This window comes from Sus scrofa, chromosome 12 (genome assembly GCF_054392235.1).
Source record: "Sus scrofa isolate SSC_HxYL_T2T_F1_AM1 chromosome 12, Sscrofa_HxYL_maternal_Yorkshire_Landrace_v2.0, whole genome shotgun sequence".
NCBI lineage: Eukaryota > Metazoa > Chordata > Mammalia > Artiodactyla > Suidae > Sus > Sus scrofa.
In genome coordinates this window covers 16,380,844-16,405,381 of record NC_139394.1, presented here as the reverse complement: position 1 = coordinate 16,405,381, position 24,538 = coordinate 16,380,844, and the positions used below count along the sequence as shown (strand labels likewise).

The 24,538-nt window shown below is 40.7% G+C and overlaps 1 protein-coding gene and 1 long non-coding RNA gene across 6 annotated transcripts in view; one reads left to right on the top strand and one right to left on the bottom strand.

The window, feature by feature from the left end:
* LOC146398066 (uncharacterized) overlaps positions 1–24,538 on the bottom strand; it is a 1,038,644-nt gene that overhangs the window by 264,193 nt on the left and 749,913 nt on the right. The gene's annotated exons all lie outside the window — the stretch shown is intronic.
* The window catches only part of EFCAB3 (EF-hand calcium binding domain 3), a 371,875-nt gene that overhangs the window by 340,413 nt on the left and 6,924 nt on the right, over positions 1–24,538 (top strand). For 2 of the 5 annotated variants that reach the window (XM_084984064.1, XM_084984065.1), the window contains 8 exons: positions 1,438–1,491; positions 6,857–6,947; positions 10,121–10,197; positions 12,856–12,999; positions 14,461–14,532; positions 16,199–16,313; positions 22,486–22,679; positions 23,024–23,208. In XM_084984064.1, coding sequence (XP_084840190.1) covers positions 1,438–1,491; positions 6,857–6,947; positions 10,121–10,197; positions 12,856–12,999; positions 14,461–14,532; positions 16,199–16,313; positions 22,486–22,679; positions 23,024–23,208 — 932 coding nt within the window. Of the gene's footprint in view, positions 1–1,437; positions 1,492–5,419; positions 5,662–6,856; positions 6,948–10,120; positions 10,198–12,855; positions 13,000–14,460; positions 14,533–16,198; positions 16,314–22,485; positions 22,680–23,023; positions 23,209–24,538 lie in introns of those variants that run through there. The other 3 variants (XM_084984066.1, XM_084984067.1, XM_084984068.1) reach the window with 2 other exon arrangements.

Genomic DNA, 24,538 nt, shown 5'->3' with positions numbered 1-24,538 from the left:
AGATGTGTCTAATGACCTAAAATTTCTTTTTGGATGCCTCTAAAATTGAATATATAATCTTAGTGCTTTTTGTTTCCAGGCCTTTTATCACATTAACACCTAAAGTAATTTTCCTAATGCCAAAATATTATTTTCTGTACTTACATAGAAAAGAATGAATGGAAAGTTTGAAAATTATACTGTGAAAATGATCAAATTTTATTTGATGACGGATAAAACTTGTCATCTGCCCTCTTCTCTCTCTCTCTCCCTCTCTGTCTCACACACACACATACACAACTTCATTCTGTACTTCATTCTTAATTTTTTGTTTGTTTGTTTTTTGGGGTGTTGTGGTTTTTTTGTTTGTTTGCTTACTTTTTAGGGCCACACTCATGGCATAGGGAAGTTCCCAGGCTAGGGGTTGAATCAGAGCTGCAGCTACTGCCATAGCTCACCACAACACTAGATTCCCCCACCCACTGAGTGAGGCCAGGGATCAAACGCACAACCTCATGGATATTAGTCTGAATCATTTCCACTGCATCACGGCAGGAACTCCCCATTTTTAGGTAATTTAATTTGCTCTCCATACCAGCACTTTTCAATGAGTATGATGAAAAAAAAATTGATGTGCCTCTGAAAGCCTGACTGTGTTTCAAAAAAAAGAATTTGAAAATAACTCAGCTTAGATCCCGAGTTGCTGTGGCTATGGCATAGGCCGGCAGCTGCAGCTTCAGTTCACCCTAGCCTGGGAACTTCCATATGCCACAGGTGCAGCCCTAAAAAAGTAAAAAGAATAAGTAAATAAATAATATATTACTGGCTTAATCTGGCCAGACTAAACCAAACCTAGGTAACTGAGCCCTTTTTTCCTCAGAGTTAATCTCACATTTAGAAAATCAAATTACTCCACGTTTTGTGGCCGGGTGGGGGAAAATGGTTGAATCAGTATTTTTGTTTGGTTGTTGTTTTTTTGGCCATGGGGTTGAGTGGAGTGAGGGAAGGAGATTCTATAGTTAATATTATGATGTATATTGTACCCACATATTTCACAGGAGAATTCAGTAGAAAGAAGTATTTATATATCATTAAAAAGTATATCATTAGTCAACTGTTCATAACCAAAACATTAATGAAAATGAAATGGGTAGTGGATCATCCTTGAGTCAACAGGTTTTCAAAGTCATTTCACTTCCTTACATCCTGAAAGATGATAGATAGTCTTGATTTCATGCTGACTCTATAATGTTTTCAAATTTTTTCTTTTTTTTGGAGTTCAATGCATTAAGGCACCAAAAGAAACAATATGAATTAAGATATATGTCACATATAACTGATATTCTTTTCAGTTTCCCATTTATCTAAGGAAAAATTAAGATAAAATTGTATCCTCATATTCTACTTTTTGTAACTTTAGAAATTTATATAATTTTGACTCTGAACCTTATTTTTAAGCAAAAGGAATGGTGCCTGTACAAAAGTTGATGAAAATCACAAATGATACAAAACGTGAGTGAAGCCTGATGTGAAGGCATTGTGATGATGGGGTTTAATACTTTGACTTAAATTTTTTAATCCTATAGCTATTTTCCCTACTTGTTTTATCAATTACTACCCTCTGTCTGCTTGTTGACAGGTGATTGAGTACTCTCCAATTGTTTTTCTGAGGGTTTTGGGGTTTTTTTGGAGTTTTTTGCCTTTATGGTACACACCACAGTGTATCACATGTGATTATCAGGTATTTCATATTGTTTCCTAATGGCTTCAATTGTGATGAATTTGTTTTTTCTCTAATGACATTGTAACCTATTTGATGCAGTTTATAGTGTAGTTATGCAAAGCAGATATTCCTAACTTGGCCACTAAAGAAATCAGTTCAACTTATTGGGCTTTAATGTCCTTATGAATAAAATGAAAGGGGTGGAGTTCCCATCGTGGTTCAGTGGTTAACGAATCCAACTAGGAACCATGAGGTTTCAAGTTCAATCCCTGAGCTTGCTCAGTGGGTAAAGGATGCGGCGTTGTCATGAGCTGTGGTGTAGGTCACAGACATGGCTCAAATCTGGTGTTGCTGTGGCTGTGGTGTAGGCCGGCGGCTACAGCTCCAATTAGACCCCTAGCCTGGGAACCTCCATATGCCACAGGATGGCCCTAAAAAAGAAAAAGAAAAAAATTTAAAAATTAAAAAACAAAATGAAAGGGGTGAATTAAATGGATGATATATTAGCTCTCTTTCAGCTTTAAAATTCTAGGACTAACTTTTGTGGTTGAAAGGTCTTCACTGCCAAGGAAGTGAAAAAACAGTTCCCATAATGGCTCAGCAGAAATGGATCTGACTAGTGTCCATGACGACACAGGTTCAATCCCTGGCCTCTCTAAGTGGGTTAAAGATCCAGCATTGCCATGAGCTGTGGTGTAGGTCACAGACCTGGCTCAGATCCAGCATTGGTATAGCTGTAGGCCAGCAGGTACAGCTCCAATTAGACCCCTAGCCTGGGAACCTCCATATGCTGGGGGTGTGGCCCTAAAAAAAAAAAAAAAAGAAAAGAAAAAACAACTGACAACATAGGAGAAAATATTTGTAAATGATATATCTCTCAAGGGTCTACTATCCAAAACATATAAAGAAATCTTGTCACTCAACAATAAAAAGATAAATAACTGAACTTTAATAACAGGCAAAGAAGATATAAAATTTTCTCAAAAGAAAGATATTTCTCAAAAGAAGATATAAAAATGACTAGTAAGCACATAAAAAGATGTTCACATCATAAGTCATTAGAGAAATGCAAATCAAAACCATGAGCTATCACTTCACACCCACTAGAATGACTATAGTTTAAAAAGATGGTAACAAGTGTTGATAAGGATGTGGAGAAATTAGAGTCTTCATGCAGTGATGGTGAGAATGTAAAATGGTGCAGCTGCTGTGGAAAAACAGTTTGGTGGTCCCCAAAATGTGAAACATAGTTACCATATGACCTAGCAATCCCACTTCCAGAAATATACCCAAGATAAATAAAAACGTGTTCACATAAGAACTTGTACAAGAGTGTTCATAGCAGCATGATTCACAATACTTGAAAAGTAAGAGCAATCCCAATGTCCATCAAATGATGGATGGATAAACAAAATGTAGTCTACCCATATAGTGGAATATTAAAAGGAATATAAAAAGGAATGAAGTACTGATACGTGCTACAACATAGATGATCTTTGAAAACATTATGCTTAGTGGAAGAAGCCAGACACAAAAAGCCACAAATTACATGATTCTGCTTCTATTAAATGTCAGGAATAGGCAAATCCATAGAGTCAGAAGATAGGTTAGTGGTTACCAAGAGACAGCCACTGTGGGGGCGGGGGGAGAACGGGGAGTGGCTGCTAGTGGGTACAGGGTTTCTTTTGGGGTGATGAAACTGTTTTGGAATTAGTGATAATGGTTATAGAAACAACAAGTGCTGGTAAGGAGGTGGAGAAATTAGAACAGTTGTACACTGTTGGTTGGAATGTAAAATAGTAGCCACTTTGGAAAACAATATTTCTTCAAAATATTAAAAATAGATTTACCATGTAATCGAGTAATTCCACTTCTGGATATATATCCAAAGGACTGAAAGCAAGGTCTTGAAGAGATATTTCTACAAATATTTGATATTTGTACACCAGTGTGTCACAGCATAATTATTTATGATAGCCAAGAAGTGGAAGCAACCCAAGTGTCCATTGACAGATAAAGAAATAAGTAAAATGTGGTACACATAATGGAATATTATTCATCCTTGAAAAGGAAGGAAATTCAGATACATGCTACAACATGGATGAATCTTGAGGATATTATGCTGAGTGAAACAAGCCAATCACAGATGATATGATTCCACTTATATGAGTTTTCTAAAATAGTCAAATTCATAGAAACAAGAAGTAGAATGGTGGTCATTATCTTAAGTCTTGGTAGCCCTAAGATAGTAGGCCCTTATTAAATATTTGTTTAATTTGTAAATTAAACCTTCACTTTCTTTCCCTTTGTATCCCTAGCCAGAATGAAAAGCAATGTACCAAGTTTGGAAAGACTAGGGAAAAATCAAGTTAGGCACATGATAAATAAATCCCCAGAGCAGGAATAGAAAACCTCTAGAATTGCAGGCACCAAGTGAAGCCTAAAACACCTTGAGAGGCTCAAACTAAGCCTTTGCTGCCAAATGTACCTCATGTGCTTAGCCATCATGAAGACTAGAGACACTTCTCACTCCTAGGCTAGACCTGTCAGATCTTGAATATTAAAGTTTCTGCTTAAAACAATAATACCTTCTTTAATTGCCTTTTCTTTTTTTTTTTTTTTTTTTTTTTTTTTTTTGGTTTTTAGAGCCGTACTCTTGGCACATGGAGGTTCCCAGCCTAGGGGTCGAATCAGACCTACAGTTGTCGGCCTACACCACAGCTCACAGCAACGACAGATCCGCAACCCACTGAGCAAGGCCAGGAATTGAACCTGCAACCTTATGGTTCCTAGTCAGATTTGTTTCCGCTTTGCCATGACAGGAACTCCTAATTGCTCTTTTTTTTTTTTGGCTTTTTGCCTTTTCTAGGGCTGCTGCCACGGCATATGAAGGTTCCCAAGCTAGGGATCTAATCAGAGCTACAGCTGCTGGCCACAGCCACAGCCACAGCAACGCGGGATCGGAGCCACGTCTGCAACCTACACCACAGCCCATGGCAACGCCGGATCCTTAACCCACTGAGCAAGGCCAGGGATCCAACCCGCAACCTCATGGTTCTTAGTCGGATTCGTTAACCACTGCGCCACAACGGGAACTCCTTAATTGCTCTTTTAAAATCCCTCTTTCTGGAGTTCCCATCGTGGTGCAGCAGAAAGGAATCCTACCAGGAACCATGAGGTTGCTAACGTGGTTCAAATCTGGCGTTGCTGTGGCTGTGGTGTAGGCTGGCAGCTGAGCTCCAATTTGACCCCTGGGAATCTCCATGTGCCACAAGTGTGGCCCTAAAAAGCAAAAAAACTAAAAAATAAAATAAAATCACTCTTTCTGATAATAGAATAGACTACAAACCTATGAGTGTTTGATTTTGTCCCTCTTTGTGGATGTAAGCAATTAATGAAACGGTTCTTAATCAGCATTCAACCAAAGCAGGTGGGTAAATTTTTTTTACTTGAAAACTTGCAATTCCCCAATGTTTAACATGAAAAAATAACAATAAAGAGTTTAAAATAAAAAAAAAACTTTCCCTTCCCTGAAATCCCACCAGTGTCAAAATATTCTGATTCTATGGCTCATTCCCACACCTAGGCTAAGGGTGCTAAATGAAGCACACTGAAAAGAGTTACATTAAAGCCAGAAGGAGCTCATGGGTCATTCTCACCTGAGCCTGAGCCTGAGAGGTGAATGAGGTCACAGTTGTGTGATGGAACAAACCCTTTATTGGATTCTTGATCTGATTGAAGCCCAGAAGTTGTTAAGTAGCACAGCTTAGGAGTAGCTAAATATCTAGATTTTGTAGGAATCTACAAGGAGTCTTTTTTTTTTTTTTTGAACCTGTCATCTCAATGAGCAATTGAAGGTAATTTTTTAAAGTAATGATTATTTTGAACCATGAGGATGATTTCACAGCACCTTTCAACTGCCTAAACTGTCAAGCCTCTCTGGAGTCCCTAGCTCTATGGTATGTTTCCAGATTTTGAGCACATGTAATTGAGTTGTTTAGAAAAAACTGTTTTTCAGGGTCTGAGGTGAAGACTTGGGAAAATTGATCAAACTCTAACCAAACATTCAGAGACTTTGTCTTCATGGTTTAATAACATATGATTGTCTACTATTCCTAAGTCAGCAACCCAGTTTACTCATCAGTGAACTACTTAATGCATTCTATATATTGAAAAGATAATTGGGAAGATAAAACAATAATAAAAGGGGGAAGCCTAACCAAGCCAGCGTCTAGTCCATAGGCCCTGAATCTTAAACTATGCAGAAGCAGAAAGGAAGGACTAGGGAGATCATAGTGGTTAAGAGTCCACCCAAGAGAGTCTAGGGTAGCATTATATCCCACCCCTAATCTTACCCTTAAAAAAGACCAGCAGGTGGAGTTCCCTGGTGGCCTAGCAGGTTAAGATCCAGCCTTGTCACTGCTGTGGCTCAGATTAGTGCTGTACCATGTGTTTGATTACTGGCCCAGAAACGTTTGCATGCATAGCCAAAAAAAAAAAAAAGGGTTTGTAGGAATTGATAGGCCAGGGTGGACCTCCCAGAAGGAAACCCCTAGAAAAATCTACTTACTATTAGGCAGGTATCTAAGATAGAAACAATTAGGTAAAAATTTTTGCAAATGCTATAGCATTTTATTCTCTGTCAACTATGAGTTGAAAAATAAATTTTAAAAATAAATTTTATCTAACTTTTTCTACATATTTCCAGAATGCTCGGCCATTTATTTTAATATATGATCAGAATGATACTTTTTTTTTTTTTTTGCTGTGTGTATAGACCATATTTTTGGGCCCACCGCCACAGCATGTGGAAGTTACCAGGCCAGGAATAAAACCCGTGCTGCTGCAGCGACCAGAGCCACTGCAGTGGCAATGTCAGATCCTTAACCCACTGAGCCACACAGGAGCTCCCTGGAATGATACTGTTTGCAGGGGGAGCAATGGCAAGAAATTTTGCTTAGAGCTCTTGGGATAGTAAAGGGGCCCTTCCACATGGCCTTCCAACTTTGCACATACCTCTAACTTGTGTTTGCACATATTACCACTCCTTGAAACCCTGGACTTCAAACTCCAGGTCTTGAACGGGGAAGTTGTAAAAGAGTATCAAGAAATTAATCTGTGATTTGATCCTTAACTGTACCTTCTGAATTCCAGACAGAGTTACTGGCCACATGGCAGTTTCTGACATTAAAGCAAAACTTAAGCTGAATCCTTTAACAAAAGTACCCAACTTCCATGGCAAGAGGTAAGTGATGAATTTATTAAGGTGATAAATATATTATTAAATTAAAGAATTAAGTTAAAGAACTATTAAAGTGATGACTATATTATAAATACCCATAAAGGGTATAATGAAACAAGTTAGAATGATCTTGAAATATCTATTCTGTGATAAAGTTAATTATAAAACAAAATATCTGAATTGAAGATGTTTTTTATAAAAAGAAAAAAGACACATCCTTTCTGATTAGAGAAACAAAGAGTCTCTTTTCTGTTTTCCCAAATAAGAGGCTATTTTTGTATGAAGGGATAGAATACCCCACATTTTAAGCTCCAGTTTAAAGGAGAATAAATTTAGAGGATCATAAAGAAGAGCTAAAGCCCTCAGCAAGTTGGAGTATAAAGAGTCTGTAGCTCAAAAATGGCCAATAAAATGAAATCTCATAAATTAGCCATGACAAACTTGAACTAAAATTGGGAAGTAAGATTTGCCTGTGACATTAAGGGTAGCTTTTACTCCATGTGATAACTACAAATTCCAGTAAACAATAGCCACTAACGACTGAAAGTGAAAGCCTGATGCAAATTTTATCAGATCATAAGAAAAAAAGCCTCTATCATCTCTCACAGTTACCCATTTTCTTTGCTGCTTTGAGAGTTATTTCTCCCGGTGTCCTTGACTATGCCATTGCTACAGAAATATATTACTGACCTTTTTACTGGGACATGGGTGAGACAACCTTATAGCAGCCACATCTCTTGACCTCATTGTTCCCTGACCCTGCATTAAAGCTATCTTCTGGGGAGTTCCCACTGTGCCACAGCAGAAACGAATCCCACTAGTATCCATGAGGATGCGGGTTTGATCCCTGGCCCCGATCATTGAGTTAAGGGTCCAGAGTTGCCATGAGCTGTGGTGTAGGTCGCAGACACGGCTCAGATCCCACTTTGCTGTGGCTGTGGCGTAAGCCGGCAGCTGCAGCTCCAGTTCAACCTCTAGCCTGGAAACTTCTATATGCTGCAAGTGAGGCCCTTAAAAAAAAAAAAAAAAATCTGTCTTCTGAAGGAGTGACTTTATTGTCGCTGAAAGCAATCAAGCAAAGACTGGTAATACCACATGTAGAGGGAACTACATGAGATGAAAGGCTAGATTGGGTTCATTCCATTCCAAATCTAAAGTTCTGTAAACCTTTGAAACATTGTAAAATAAAAATTAAAAAAAAAAAAAAACTGGGATTCATTTCCACTGAGCCACGACGGGAACTCCTAAAGCTATTCTTTTCTATCATAGAACAGTTACCAAAATCAAGAAATTGACACTTTTATCAGCAATGACATGTTAGGTGTTCCCATCATGGCTCAGGAGAAACAAATCTGACTAGCATCCATGAGGACTCGGGTTCAATCCCTGGACTTGCTCATGAGTTAAGGATCCGGTGTTGCCGTGCGCTGCGGTGTAGGTCCCAGATGTGGCTTGGATCCTATGTTGCTGTGGTTTTGGTGTAGGCCGGCAGCTGCAGCTCTGATTAGACCCCTAGCCTGGGAACTTCTATATGCCTCGGGTGGGGCCATAAAGAGCAAAAAAAAAAAAAAGAAAAGAAAAGAAAAAGAAAAAAATAAAATATAGCAAATATAAAATAACCTGAGTAAAGGCATCAAGGAGGTAACAGAAAGGAAATCAATGTTAGTAAAAGCTGACAAAATAAGACTAATTAGATCCAATTCCATGTCAAAAAGTTGAGAATGGTGCATTTTGAGACCTTATACCTCCTTTTTTTCCCCAGGTCCCTCTGTGAAAAGGAACCAAATCTATTAGATTCTGTAGAGGATACTAAATTCATAAACTATAATTTTTTTATTTAACTATGATGTTTAGTATTTCTTCTAGCTTTACCTTTTTAATTGCTTCTTCGGAAAGCACAAAAACTAGGAGATTACAGGAGTCCCCCTGTGGCGCAGCAGATTAAAGATCTGGCATTGTCCCTGCAGCAGTTCAGGTCATTGCTATGGCACAGTTTCAGTCCCTGGCCCAGGAACTTCAACATGCTGCAGGTGCGGTCAAAAAAGCTAAGAGCTTACATATTTCTCAGAACTTTTGGTTCTACTAGTATCAAAACTAAGTGTATTCTAGGGAGTTCCCATTTTGGCTCAGTGGGTTACAAACCCAACTAGTATCCATGAGGATGTGGTTTTCAACATGCTCAGTGAGTTAAGGATCCAGCGTTGCTATGAGCTGTGGTGTAGGTCACAGATGTCACTCAGATCCAGCATCACTGTGCATAGGCCAGCAGCTGCAGCTCCGATTTGACCCCTAGCCTGGGAACGTCCATATGCCCTGAGTGCAGCCCTAAAAAGGAAAAAAATAATAATAATAAATGTATTTTAAATAAAAATTAATTCATAAAATTTTGATTATTATGTTTACTCTTAAATTACCATAATATAAGTAAACCCGGTTTTGCATATAATACATTTTTATGTTCCTAAACTAATAAATTACTGCATATCTATACAAAATATCCACAAAGTATTAATAGTTTCCTCTTTTTCCAGATTTTATTTTCCTGAGGAAATGAAAGGTCACCTGGGGTTCCAAACTTTCAAGAACTGTTCTCTCTCAGTGAGAAATAGATACAGTTGATATAGAGACATCTAGAGAGAGAGAAAAGAGAGAGATTGATACAGCTCTATCTCTCATATGCTGGTAAAAAAAACAATTTGGCGAAGTGGTAAAATAAGCATGAGTACAAAATTTTTGCTCTAAGTATATTCACCATGAGATTGTTTAAACTAGTTAAAAATTTGAAACAACTTGTATTTCTAGCAGTAAGAATAGCGTAAGACTTATATTGTGGAGCTTTGGAGTCAAACCTGAATTCGAATCTCAGCATTTCCATTTATTATCTTTGTGACTTGGGCAAGTTTTTAGCCCTCTGAGCCTCAGTTTCCCCTTTCGTAAAATGTGAGAAATCAGATTTTGTAAGGGAGTAAGGGTGCTAGGTAAGTATAGGGTAGAGATGGACCTCAGTGGCCAACATTTTCTCGCTTTCCATCCTGTAGCTGTTGGCAATTGGCAGTAACAGATCCCTTAGGTGGTGTGATGCTGGACATGTGTTGATGCTTACAGGCACTCGTGTCAGCAAAAACTGATGAATGGAACTAATATGTGCTGGTTTCAATGTGTATCTCTTTTCTCAGGTACAAAAATTTACCAGGGCCTCTGCCATGCCAGTTACAGCACAAAGAAGGGAAATTGAGCCTTTCACAAATGCGAGGTAATGAGAACCATCCCCAAAATGAAGTCATAAACAAAAGCCCCTTAAGGAGTTCTCCTTTGGTGTAGCACGTTAAGAATCCAGTGTCGTCACTGCAGCAGCTTGTGTCGCTGCTGTGGCGTGGGTTGGAGGCCTAGCTCAGGAATTTCCACGTGCCTCGGGTACAGCCACAAAATAAATTAAATTTTTTTTTAATTTTTTTTATATCTCATCATTTTTTCCTCTAATGGAGATCTGGAATTTCAAAGGTTGCCTACAGTACTCTGGGTTTTGGGGGTTTTTTTGTCTTTTTTGTCTTTTTAGGGCCACACCCACAGCATATGGAGGTTCCCAGGCTAGGGGTCCAATCGGAGCTGTAGCTGCCAGCTACGCCAGAGCCACAGCAACTCGGGATCCAAGCCATGTCTGCAACCTACACCACAGCTCACGTCGACGCAACGCCAGATCCTTAACCCACTGAGCAAGGCCAGGGATCAAACCCTCGTCCTCATGGTTCCTAATCAGATTCCTTTCCACTGTGCCATGACAGGAACTCCAAATATTTTTGTTCAAAGAAGAACTTGTGTGGAAAAGAAAAAAATGTAAGTGCAAGTAGAAATCAAGTAACAGAGCAGTATCAATACAACTAGGGTCCCAGGATTTCTCATAGATAGAAAAAAATTGCAGTGATAAAATAAATAAGCTACCCTGGCTACAGTCCATTAATCTAAACAGCAAATACTTATTTAAAGCCATAGCACTTACCACCTTCTAACAAGTTTTCTAACTTACCTATTTATTAATTTATATAAAGGTAGAGATCTTTGTCCATTTAGTGCACTAATATATCCTGAAGGCACCTAGAGCACAAACATCTGGCACAGAGAAGGCATGCAGTAAATATCTGTTGATTAAGATGCATTAATGCTTGAATGACTACTACATGCTGGAAATACTCAGAGAAAAAAAGAAACAAGTCAGAGATAGACTCAGCTCTAGAGAAGCCTGCCTTATGTAAAAGGAGAAAGATGTTAATTTTTCACACAATTATAAGCAGGTAGCATTATCCCCATGGTATTAATCACTCTTGTGCATCAAGACACTGAACACTGGGGAGTTGCCATTGTGGCTCAGTGGTAACAAACCTGTCTAGTATCCATGAGGTTGCAGGTTCAATCCCTGGCCCTGCTCAGTGGGTTAAGGATACGGCGTTGCCATGAGCTGCAATGTAGTTCGCAGACGAGGCTTGGATCTGGCATTGCTGTGGCTGTGGCATAGGCCACCAGTTACAGCTCCAATTCAACCCTTAGCCTGGGAACTTCCATATGCCGAGGGTGAGGCCCTTAAAAAAAAAAAAAAAAAAAAAAAAAGACGCTTAACACTTGAATGTGATATGAAATGTTTTATTCTGGTGCTACCTGGAGTATTCCCTGCTCTGGATTTATTTCTTCATTTCCTAATTTGAGACAATATATATCTAATTTTGGTTCCAGTTAAGTAAGGCCTTGAGTATTTCTTTGAAAAAAAATTGGATCTATACAAAACATTCAGACCTCACAGTTCTGTAGATCAGAAGTCAGGTGGCTTGGCCTATTTCCTCTTCTCTGGGCCTTAGAAGGCTGAAATAAAGGTGTTGGCCAGCCTGGTGTCTTATCTGGAGGCTCTGGAGGAGAATCTGCTCCTGAGCTTGTTCAGGTTTTTGACAGAACACAGGTCCTTGTGGTTGTAGGGCTGAGGTACCCATTTCCTTGCTGGCTGTCAGCCAGGAGCCTGTCTCAGACACTTAATTCGCCACACTCCATATCACAGGACCTCTCCATCTTCAAACCAGCAACAGTGAGGCAAGCCCCTTTCATGCTTTGAATCTCTCTCACTTCTGCCACATCTCTCTTGCTTCATAAGGGACCCATTCAGATAATTATAATCTACCTTGATTCCATCTGCAAAATCCCTTTTGTCATATAAAGTAATACATTCACAGGAGTTCCCGTCAGTGCAGTGGAAACGTATCTGACTGGGAACCATGAGGATTCGGGTTCGATCCCTGGCCTTGCTCAGTGGGTTAAGGATACAGCGTTGCCGTGAGCTGTGGTGTAGGTCACAGATGCAGCTCAGATCTGGCATTGCTGCGGCTGTGGAATAGGCCGGCAGTTGTAGCTCCAATTAGACCCCTCTCCTGGGAACTCCCATATGCTGAGGGTGTAACTCTCAAAAGCAGAAATAATAATAATAAAATAATACATTCACAGATTCCAAGAATTAGGGTGTTGACATCTCTCAAAAGCCGTTTTGCCTACATATTTGCTTTTCCCCCAATTAGTTTATTCTAGTTCAAATCTCATGGAAGGACACTGTCTTTTAGAAGAAATGTCTACCAAGTACTCAAATTTAGAGAAATATGAGTACTTGGTAGACATTTCTTTAGAACATGATCTCCAGTCAACTGTTTTGTCTCTCCTAATTCCATTAGAATGTGTTTCTGTTATTTTGTTGTGGGGTTTTTTTGTTGTTTTTTTTTTTTTTTTTTTTGGCTGTACCCACAGCTAGGGATCAAACCCATACCACAACTGCTGCCATGACAACACCTGATCCTTAAGCCACTGTGCCACAAGGGAACTCTGTAGAATATGTATTTATTCTTAAATAACTGCCCTGACTAACTCAATTCCATTTCCCCAGCTTTCCAAGATGCCTACAACTTCTTTAACAAGGATAAAACTGGCTGTATTGATTTACATGGAATGATGTGCACTTTAGCTAAGTTAGGAATGAATCTAACCAAGCGCGATGTCTATAGTGAATTAAGATGTGCTGATATTGATCGTGAGTACTCTTATTATTTTTTCATAAAAGGCTTTCATGAATATTTTTTTTTCTTGGACACTATAGAAACATAAGAAAGAAACCTCACTTATTTGCCAAAATTACACATAGGTGTTTCTCTTTAAAGATATCACTGAGGTATGCATACAAGTTATGGAATCAAATTAATGCTACAAAATAGGCAATCCTTTGAAAAATTTTGTGTAAGAACTAAAAGTGACTATCATAATATCAAATTCAGATTACCTGTCATGATGTCCATTTTGGAGGGTGCTTTGAAATACAGAAACAAAATCATTGACAATTTCAAAAAGTAACCTGTTACTGTTACCCAAAAACTGGGTTTGCCTCTTGGTGGGTGTTGAGCCAAAAGACACAACCAAGCCAAAGAGTGGGAAAAGGAAGCATTTATTACTTGCAGCAAGTAAGAACAACACTGGGGATATTCCCCAAAGCAGTAGGTCCCCGGAAGAACAAAACTGAGGAGGTTTTAATTTGAGGGTGCACGCGTATTCATGAAGGGGTTTGAGCAAAGGAAAATTCAGCAGATAACTGGGGCAAAGTCAACAGAGTCCAGGCTCTAGCTGATTGAAGTCACAAGGGTCAGCAAAGGTCAACATCATCATTCCTTAAACTCTAGTTAGTCTGGTGGTTGAGTGCTTGAGGGGATTTGGATCCTGAAAAAAGCGCAAGAATGTGCTTCAGGCTAATCTTTACCTTCGGAAACAGAACTGGGAGGCTTTACAACTGATATACTATCTCCAAAATGGTTGGGTTATTTCCCTGGCCCGGTAATACCTGTTCTTACGTTCTTTGTACCTTTAAAATCATTAACTTCTGAGGCCTGTTCTGCAAGGACAAGCATTGCGGTCTGGGGTAGATCACAGAATGGCTTAGGCCTAAAGTGCTTCTCTGATGTCACAAAAGCCATGGCAGGTTCCCTTCCTGTGGGGACCCCCTACCTATCTGCCTACTTGACTGGGGATATCCAAGCCCTTTGGTTCCGTTTGAATAATATTAGTACAAATCTTCCATTATTAGAGCCCATCTATATTGAATCTTAAATGCTACGGCATTTTTATTGATATTTTCAAAGCATATAAGTGATGTCTTCTGTGAATATACTGTCCTGGTGATCAGTAGCCCAAGCTGGTATCTTGTGTGGAATATCTTCAGCATATTCTCTCCTCTCCCCTCTCCCCACCCAACTCCCAGTGCCCCATTCAGTCAGCAGCAGTTCCACATGTGAATCAGTCACCATTTAATGTGTCACTTGTTTCCACTAACTCTGCCCAAAATTTTATTCTCTCATTCAAAAACACTCTAATAGTACTTGCTATGCCTTAATTTTAAGGGAAGTGGGGTACAACTCTGGAATATTCTAATAATAGAAATATGGAGGTGGGTACAGAGTGGGAAGGTGAATATATCCTTGTTCTGAGCCTTAGATCTCTGTTCCAGGAGATGGGAAGGTGAATTTCTCAGACTTTATAAACGTGCTAACAGATAAGAACCGCTTCCTTAAGGCTGTGGGTGAGTAGATATTACTGAATAGATGGCAATTGGGTGGTTGCAATTCAGAGCATAGTCAATATTATAAGCAATTCAGAACATAGTCAATATTATAAATTTAGGCTTCCAATCAGGAAGGTGCAATCTAGGATGAGATTTACTTTTGCACTGCTTCTCTAAAACAAAATTTGCCAAGCAAATTTATACAGTTTTAGAATTTTAACCGAAATGCCTCAAATCCTTCTGCAGGAAACACTGCTTTTTGAACTCCAATGAGAACACTAGAGCAGTGGTGTAGAAAATTTTGGTCACCTTTGATAGTACTTCCATTCTTTACCAAGTACATGTGCTACTTTGGGAGGTGCTCTTCTTACAAAAGAAAAATATATTTTATTCATTTATTCACTTATTTGGTCTTTTGTCTTTTTAGGGATGCACCCATGGCACATAGAGGTTCCCAGGCAAGGGGTCCAATCAGAACTGTAGCCGCCAGCCTATGCCACAGCCACAGTAATGCAGGATCAGAGCCGCTTCTTCCACCTACACCACAGTTGATGGCAATGCCAGATCGTTAACCCACTGAGCCAGACCATGGATCGAACCTGCATCCTCGTAGATGCTAGTCGGGTTCGTTAACCACTGAGCCACAACAGGAACTCCAGAGAAAATATTTTTAGAAGAAAAAATGTTCCCTCTTTCTCAAGCCAATTTGGGTGTAGATAATTCACTGTTCCTGAAAAATATCTTCCTCACTGTGATAAGCCTCTTCCCTCAGTGTGAGGGCTGGAGAGTTTGCTGGAGGTTCGAGAGCATGTTCTCATAGGAGGTAATAAATGATGTGCAGGTGGAGTTCCTGTAGTGGCGCAGCAGAAACAAATCTGATCGGGTTCGATCCCTGGCCTCACTCAGTAGGTTAAGGATCCAGCATTGCCGTGAACTGTGGTATAGGTCACAGACGCAGCTCAGATCCTGGGTTGCTGTGGCTGTGGCGTAGGCCGGCAGCTACAGCTCCAATTAGAACCCCCTGGCCTGGGAACCTCCATATGCTGCGGGTTCGGCCCTAAAAAAAAAAAAAAAAAAAAAAAAACAAAAAAAAACAATAAATAAATAAAGTGCAGGTATACTTGAATTACTGTTACTAGTCCTCTAGTGGTTTGTTAATGAGTTTAACAAGCTGCCTTGGAAAATCTAACCATACTCATATCATGTTTTCTAGGATAAATACAATCCAAATTCCAGGTACTATATGCAGTTTTGAAAAATACATCCTTTCATAAGCTATGAACTATCTTAGGATAAACAGAAGTTACTGTCTCGAGTACCACTGGTGGGAACAAGGGTTTTGCCTGCACACCAGAGACATGTTTATCAGCAATGCCTTTACCTAGAAGAATATTAGCCCTTAAAATCCATGTTTATGTTAAATGTATTACTATATTTACTTAGAGGTCACTGAACTAAATGTATTTAATTTTAAATTCCATGATTATTTTGTCTGTTCAATAATCAAAATGACCTTTTAACCAAATAGAACAGACTGAATGTTTTTCTATAAATCTCTGGTTCTTGATTTGGTATTAATATTGTATCATACAGCAAAATGGCTGTCCCGTTAGTACTTTTTATGTTAATTTTTTTTTCAGAAGGCATTCTGAAGTTTGTTTGTTTGTTTTTTCCCCCTTCATAGTTCCAGAAAAGGAGACTTGTTTAGCTGGCAACCCCGGGATCTTATTGTTTGAAATCCTATCAAAGCTTGTAGAGACTACAGCCTTACCCAGAAGGGCTATAATGGAAATAGTAAGGTAGGTAGCAAAGAAAAGAACAAAAATGACCTTCTCAGCAGTATTCATGAGGATATGAACAAGGCAGCCTCCTCTCCCTAACATCCTATTCCACAGGATCTGCTCCAAAACAGAGGTAAAAGTGAATAGACAGGAGTTCCCATCGTGGCGCAGTGGTTAACGAATCCGACTAGGAACCATGAGGTTGCGGGTTCGGTCCCTGGGCCTTGCTCAGTGAGTTAACGATCCGGCATTGCCGTGACCTGTGGTGTAGGTTGCAGACGCGGCTCGGATCCCGCGTTGCTGTGGCTCTGGTGTAGGCCGGTGGCTGCAGCTCCGATTCGACCCCTAGCCTGGGAACCTCCATATGCCGTGGAAGCGGCCCAAGAAATAGCAACAAAACAACAACAACAACAACAAAAGACAAAAAAAAAAAGTGAATAGACAAATACAATGTGCCACAACATAAACCTTATCCCTCCATCCTCACAGCACTGTTCTGAAGTTGCAAGGCTGATTTAGACCATCTCAGGGCCCCACTGAGGACCTTAGACACCAAAACAGATCAGCTTCTCCTGCCATAGGCTAGAGAATCGCAGAGGGATAAGACTTCCAGGAATGATTTTGGGTGAGCTTGGAAATCTAGACTGAATACAAAATACTCCCATTCACATTGGGACTACCAGGGGCTCTCAAAAGCCCTGGGGGATGAGGTACAGAAACTTCACACCTCCCAAAGTCGTCCTTGGACTGGAGCAGAGCCAGAATTAGACTTGAGAATAGAGGATGAGGAAACATTCTCACCCCCAAATGTGTATCTCCCAGCAAATATTACTAAAGATGAATTTTCTCAGTCGATTTCTATCATTGTATTGCAAAAATTAAAAGTTACATTACCATGATCAAGAGCTCCCATCGTGACTCATCGGAAATGAATCTGACTGGCATCCATGAGGACGTAGGTTCGATCCCTGGCCTCACTCAGTAGGGTAAGGATCCGGCATTGCCGTGAGCTGTGGTGTAGGTTGCAGATGCAACTCGGATCCTGCGTTGCTGTGGCTGTGATGAAGGTCGGCAGCTGTAGCTCCAATTCAACCTCTAGTCTAGGAACTTCCATATGCCACAGGTGCCGCCCTAAAAAGCTAAAAATAAATAAATAGATAAAAAAGTAAAACATTTTTAAAAAGTAAAGTAGAAAGGGATGAATCAAGATAAATGGTAGCGGGGAGTTCCCATCATGGCTCAGATATTAACAAACCCGACTAGGATCCATGAGGATGCAGGTTTGATCCCTGGCCTCGCTCAGTGGGTTAAGGATCCGGCATTGCCGTGAGCTGTGGTGTAGGTTGCAGACATGGCTCAGATCCTGCGTTGCCTTGGCTGTGGTGTAGGCCAGTAGCTATAGCTCCGATTTGACCCTTAGCCTAGAACCTCCATATGCCGCAGGTGAGGCCCTAAAAAAAAGCCATTAAAAAAAAAGAGAGAGAGAGAGAGACAAACAGTAGCAGGAGTTCCCATTGTGGTGCAGTGGAAATAAATCTAAACCTGACTTGTATCCATGAGGATGTGGGTTCAAAAAGCAAAAAAAAACAAAAAAAAACAAAAAAAACAACAACAACAACAAAAACAACAGTAACATCAGAATGACTAAGAACCAGCAAATGGAAAGATAATGGTAGTCTGGGAGGGCAGGGGGCAATATTTGGTTTGGGGGGGGTGTTTTTTATTTTTAGGGAGGCATCTGCAGCATTTGGAAATTCCCAGCCTAGGGACTGAATTGGAGCTGCAGCTACCAGCCTACACTCCAGCCACAGAAACACAGGATCCGAGCTGCATCTTTGACCTATGCCACAGTTTGTGGCAATGCCGGATCCTTAACCCACTGAGCAAGGCCAGAGATTGAACCCTAATGGATATTAGTCGGGTTCTTAACCTGCTAAGCCACAAAGGGAACTCCTAGACAAGCAGTATTTGAAATGAAAGTAAGGAACTCCTAGACAAGCAGTATTTGAAATGAGAGTAGGGTAGCTAAGTGGAAATGTCCCATAATGTTTGAAATGCATAAGTAAATCATAAAAGAAATATATAAACTTAGAAAATTTTAATATAGAGGAAATAACTTAAGCTATGAATCTGCATAAAATGAAAGAGGAGAGAGATGAAAGGGCAGAGGACCAAAGACAGAACCATAAGGAATTACCATATTTATGGAATGGGAGAAAAAGAAAGAGTCAGCAAAGGAAATATTTGTAGTCAAGAAGAGAACTGGGATAATATGGAGTCAAAAAGCTAGAGCCACAGACAAACTCAACAGAATAAACTTTCTGCCAGTATTAAATACTAAAGGGAGGACAGGTAAAATGAGGCTGAATGGATAGAATTAGATTTGGTAGTTAAGAAATCAAAAGTTAGAAAAAAGGCAAAAGGAGTTCCCTTCATGGCTCAGCAGAAACAAATCTGACCAGAATCCATGAGGACGCAGGTTGGATCCCTAGCCTCCCTCAGTGGGTTAAGGATCCAGCATTGCTGTGAGTTGAGGTGTAGTTTGCAGACGAGGCTCAGATCTGGCATTGCTGTGGCTGTGGCCCAGACTGGCATCTGTAGCTCCAATTGGACCTCTAGCCTGGGAACCTCCATATACCGTGTGTGTGGCCCTAAAAAGACAAAACACCAAAAAAAAAGAAAAAAAGATCCAGCATTACTGTGAGCTGTGGTGTATGTCGCAGATGTGGCTCAGATCTTGAGTTGCTGTGGCGGTGGCAGTGGCATAGGCCAGCGACTACAGCTCTGATTTTGATCCCTAGCCTGGAACCTCCATATGCCATGAATGTGGTCCTAAAAAGACAAAAAAAAAAAAAAAAAAAAAAAAGGAAGAAAGAAAGAAAAAGAAATAAGTAATCTTCAGTTCCAAAAGGATGATGAGAAGAAAGCCACATTTCAGAGGGTTAAAAAATAGCATATATTGAGAATAAATGCATGTTTTTACCTATTCTCCTTTCTGAAACTGCATTAAAGTAATAGTAAAAATTTTAGAGGGCATTCCAGTCATGGCTCAGTGGAAACAAACCCCACTAGTATCCATGAGGACACAGGTTCGATCCCCGGCCTCGCTCAGTGGATTAAGAATCCGGTGTTCCCATGAGCTATGGTGTAGGTCACAGACTCAGCTCAGATCTGGCGTTGCTGTGGCTATGGCATAGGCCAGCAGCTGTAGCTCAGATTGGACCCCTAGCCTGGGAACTTCCACATGCCATGGGTGCAGCCCTAAAAAGCAAAATATTTATTTATTTATTTATTTTAGAGGGCATAAAAACACAAAAACAGGAGTTCCCGTGGTGGCTCAGTGGTTAACAAATCCAACTAGGGACCATGAGGTTGCAGGTTCAATCCCTGGCCTTGCTCAGTGGGTTAAGGATCCACTGTTGCCGTGAGCTATGTTGTATGTAGGTCAAAGACGTGGCTCGGATCTGGCGTTGCTGTGGCTGTGGTGTAGGCTGGTGGCTACAGCTCCAACTGGACACCTAGCCTGGGAACCTCCATATGCCATGGGTGTGGCCCTAGAAAAGGCAAAAAAAAAAAAAAAGAAAAGAAAACACAAAAACAGGAAGAACTGCTGATAAAAGATATACACATAATTTTGGAAGCAGGAAAGGAAACAGATGACTGTTTACTGGCTAGTGAGATCAAAAGCAGCTGAAAGTTGAGTACCTTCAGTGTAGAAGATCCAGAAGGAAGCCATTTCTCACTGCAGAACATTTGAAATGCTTAGGAACTGAGACACTAGGAACCTCTAAAGTCAGGGGGAGCCCAAAACAGAAAGACTAGTTCAAAGTAGCATAAGGGAATTCCCTTGGGACTCAGGGGGTTAAGTATTGCTGCCCAGGTCACTGCTATGGTGAGGGTTTGATCCCTGGCCCAGAAACTTCCCTATGCTGCAGGCATGGCCAAAAAAAAGTTGCATGAGAGAAGTTCCCTAGTGGCACAACAAGTTAAGGATCAGTACTGTCACTGCTGTGGCTTCCATCACTGCTGTGGTGCAGTTCCATCCCTGGCCCAGGGAACTTCCATGTACCATGGGTGCAGCCTAAAAAAAGGTCCCTTGATAAAGCAAGGCTCCAACCTATTACCTGACAGTCAAGTTCCTACTCAATAAGATGTACCACACCAAAGAGCTTCCAATTGGCCTTAAAGAGTGCTTACTCTCACTCCTAAGTATGAATAGACATCCAAGGATGAAGAGATGTTTAAGGAAAACCTGTGTTACTAAAGAAAAATTAAAACAGAAGGAAGGAGTTCCTATCGTGGCACTGTGGTTAATCCGACTAAGAACCATGAGGTTTCAGGTTCTGTCCCTGGCCTTGCTCAGTGGGTTAACGATCCAGCATTGCCGTGAGCTGTGGCATAGGTCACAGAAGCGGCTCAGATCCCGCGTTGCTGTGGCTCTGGCATAGGCTGGCAGATACAGCTCTGATTCAACCCCTAGCCTGGGAACCTCCATATGCCACAGGAGCGGCCCTAGAAAAAGGCAAAAAGACAGGAAAAAAAAAAAAAAAAAGGAAAAGAGGGCAGCAAGAGACGGGAGAGAGGGAAGAAAGGAAATAGTTCTAAGTATAACAAATCAAACAAAGATTAGTGTTTCGAGGAAGGGAACTGCTCCATAGACTAGAGCAGCAGTTCTCAGACCTGGGCAGGCATCAGGACCACCTGGAGTGATTGTCAGAGCTCATTGCTGGGCTCCACTCTTTCTTTTTTCCTTTCTTTCTTCCTTTTTTTTTTTTTTTTTTTTTTTTTTAATTTTTAGGGCCGCACCTGCAGCATGTAGAAGTCCCCAGACTAGGGGTCGAATTGGAGCTTCAGCTGCCAGCCTGCACCACAGCTACTGCAATGTGGAATCCTTAACCCACTGAGTGAGGCCAGGGATTGAACCTGCATCCTCATGGATACTAGCCAGATTCATGACCCACTGAGCCATGACGGGAGCTCCTGGGCTCCACTGTTTCTGATTTAGGAAGTTTGTGTGAGGACCAAGAATTTGTAATTTTAACAAGTTCCAGTTCTGCTGACTCTGCATTTGAGAACCACACCCAGAGCCATAGAGTCTTCAGAGAATACTTTGAAAGAAAGGAAAGGTGGAGCCTCAAAGAATCTAGTAGGAATTAAATTGTACTCAGAGAAACGCTTTATTCTATTTTCAGAGGTGAGTGTGAACATTGTGGCTGGATGGGTTCAAGGCTAGGGAAGGAAGTACCTGATTATAAACCAGACTCCAAACAGAACACCATCAGCACATCTCCTACCCAACAATCATCGCAGCAGCAGCGCCAACATTTATACTTTTTTGTGTGTGTGTGTGTCTTTTTGTCTTTTTTTTTTTTTTTTTTTTTTTTGTTGTTGTTGTTGCTATTTCTTGGGCCGCTTCCGCGGCATATGGAGGTTCCCAGGCTAGGGGTCGAATCGGAGCTGCAGCCACCGGCCTACGCCAGAGCCACAGCAAAGCGGGATCCAAGCCGCGTCTGCAGCCTACACCACAGCTCACAGCAACGCCGGATCGTTAACCCACTGAGCAAGGGCAGTTACCGAACCCGCAACCTCATGGTTCCTAGTCGGATTCGTTAACCACTGCGCCACGACGGGAACTCCAAGCGCCAACATTTAGAATGAGTTCTTCCTTAGAGTTCCTGTCGTGGCTCAGTACCACTTAAAATTATGTCTTGGATCATAATCGATAGGTAGTTTTCTAGATAAGACTGGGAAGTTTGGGGAAAGAGGAAGGAAACCAACGCCAAGAGACTACACATATAAAGTAATCAAATGGCCAGTGAAAGTATCAGTGGATATTCTATAAACATCACAGAAATAGGCACTTAATAAATAATATAGAATGAAAAAATAAATAAATAAATAAATAAAATATGGGGGAAAAAACTGTAATTGCAATGTATACATCTAAGGATAACCTGACCCCCTTGCTGTACAGTGGGAAAATAAAATTAAAAAAATAAATAAATAAATAAATAATAAAAAATAAAATAAATAAATAATATAGAATGAATATACAAATTAAATTTAAAATGAACGAATTCAGCATATATAACTTGCAACATTTTTCTTTCTATCCATCAGTCAGGCACCTTTTCAGTAGAACTGTAGCACTTTTTAACCATCTCTGGATTACCCTTTTTTTTTCTCCTAGCTATTTCCGAAGAAAATTCCAAGAAACCACCTCAGGAATGGTGTGGAGCCCCTACACTCTGGGTTATGGAAAAGGGAGATTTAGCCCAGACATATGCACACCTCCAAGCTCAAGCACAGCTGCCTTTGCTCACGCTGCCCGGATTGCAATAACGGAAGAAAAAGATTTATTTAAATTTCTTGAAGATCTCAAGAGTAAGAGCCATTTGTCCTCTCCCCACTGTTGTAAAGAACTTATTTGTATATTACTGGTCAGAAATAAATACTAGATGCCAAGTGCTTTAAGAGTAGGGCCACGGCCTATTCTGAGTGACACAGATATCATTTGAAAGCAAATGTACGTCTTACCTGAATCCCCAGGCATCTGGATGAAGCTGAGAGTCTGTTGATGGGTGGATGGTGGGAGCAGGAGAATGAAGAAGGGGTGTCATGGCCACTGAAGGAAATGAATAGACAAAGAACAAAAGAGGCACCACATGTACGTCTTTTATGGGAATTTCTTCTTACACTATTCGTGATACTGTTTTTTATCTTTTTAGGATGCAACCCTCCTTCAGATAGCCCATATTCAAAAATACCCATCTTTCCACTGTTTCCTAATGTGGATGGGGTAGTGATGGGAAAGCCATTCAAAGACGTACAGAAATTAGAAATGCTAAGGAAAAAGGAGCCTCTGAATTTCTTTGAGGACTATTTTTTCCATAAAAAAGACTGGAAAACACAGGTGAGATTTAGATTATGTCATATCAGTTAAATACTTAGGTTTTTAAGTTCTAACTTAACAGAACTAGAAATATGCTTTTTAATGACAAATATTTTCAGTCATTATACTTCAAACCAAATTCTATAACCACGTTCCTAAATTTAAAGCCCAGGTATAAATATTTCCTTTAATTTCAATGTACAGTTTTAAACTCACTGAAAAATACAATCTTAGGCTTGGGGTTGGGAATAGAGAGTATAAGAATAATAACAAGGAGTTCCCCTGCGGCTCAGTGGTAATGAACTGACTAGTTGTCATGAGGACGCAAGTTCAATCTCTGGTCTTGCTCAGTGGGTTAAGGATCCTGCATTGTCGTGAGCTACAGTAAAGGTCACAGAGGTAGTTCAGATCCTGCATTGCTGCGGCTGTGCCTATGGCCGGCAGCTGTACCTCCAATTTGACCCCTAGCCTGGGAGCTTCCATATGCTACGGGTGCAGCCCTAAAAAAGACAAAAGACACAAAAAATAATCAGGTATCGTCACTGCGGTAGTTCAGGTTGCTGGTGTGGCGCAGGTTCAATCCCTGGCCCAGGAACTTCCGCATGCCGAGGGTACAGCCAAAAATATATAGATATATAATATAGATTTTTCTTTTTTTTTTTTTTGCTATTTCTTGGGCCACTCCCGCGGCATATGGAGTTTCCCAGGCTAGGGGTCTAATCGGAGCTGTAGCCACCGGCCTACGCCAGAGCCACAGCAACTCGGGATCCGAGCCGCATCTGCGACCTACACCACAGCTCACAGCAACGCTGGATCCTTAACCCACTGAGCAAGGGCAGGGACCGAACCCGCAACCTCATGGATCCTAGTCGGATTCGTTAACCACTACGCCACCACAGGAACTCCAAGTAGTAAATTTTTAAAAGATGTCTAGGCAAAGAGACTTAGGCTAAAGTAGTAAAGTATGTGGAAAAGTAATTGGGAAGATAAAGGTTCGTTTGATAAGGCATGTAAAGAGTAATTGCATAAAAATAGAAGGCTTCGAAGTTCCCATCGTGGCGCAGTGGTTAACAAATCCGACTAGGAACCATGAGGTTGCGGGTTCGGTCCCTGCCCTTGCTCAGTGGGTTAAAGATCCGGCATTGCCGTGAGCTGTGGTGTAGGTCGCAGATGCGGCTCGGATCCTGCGTTGCTGTGGCTCTGGCGTAGGCCAGTGGCTACAGCTCCGATTCGACCCCTAGCCTGGGAACCTCCATATGCCTCGGGCGCGGCCCAAAGAAATAGCAAAAAGACAAAAAAAAAAAAAAAAAAAAAAAGAAGGCTTCTCTAAAATCATAAAAAAGAAAATTAA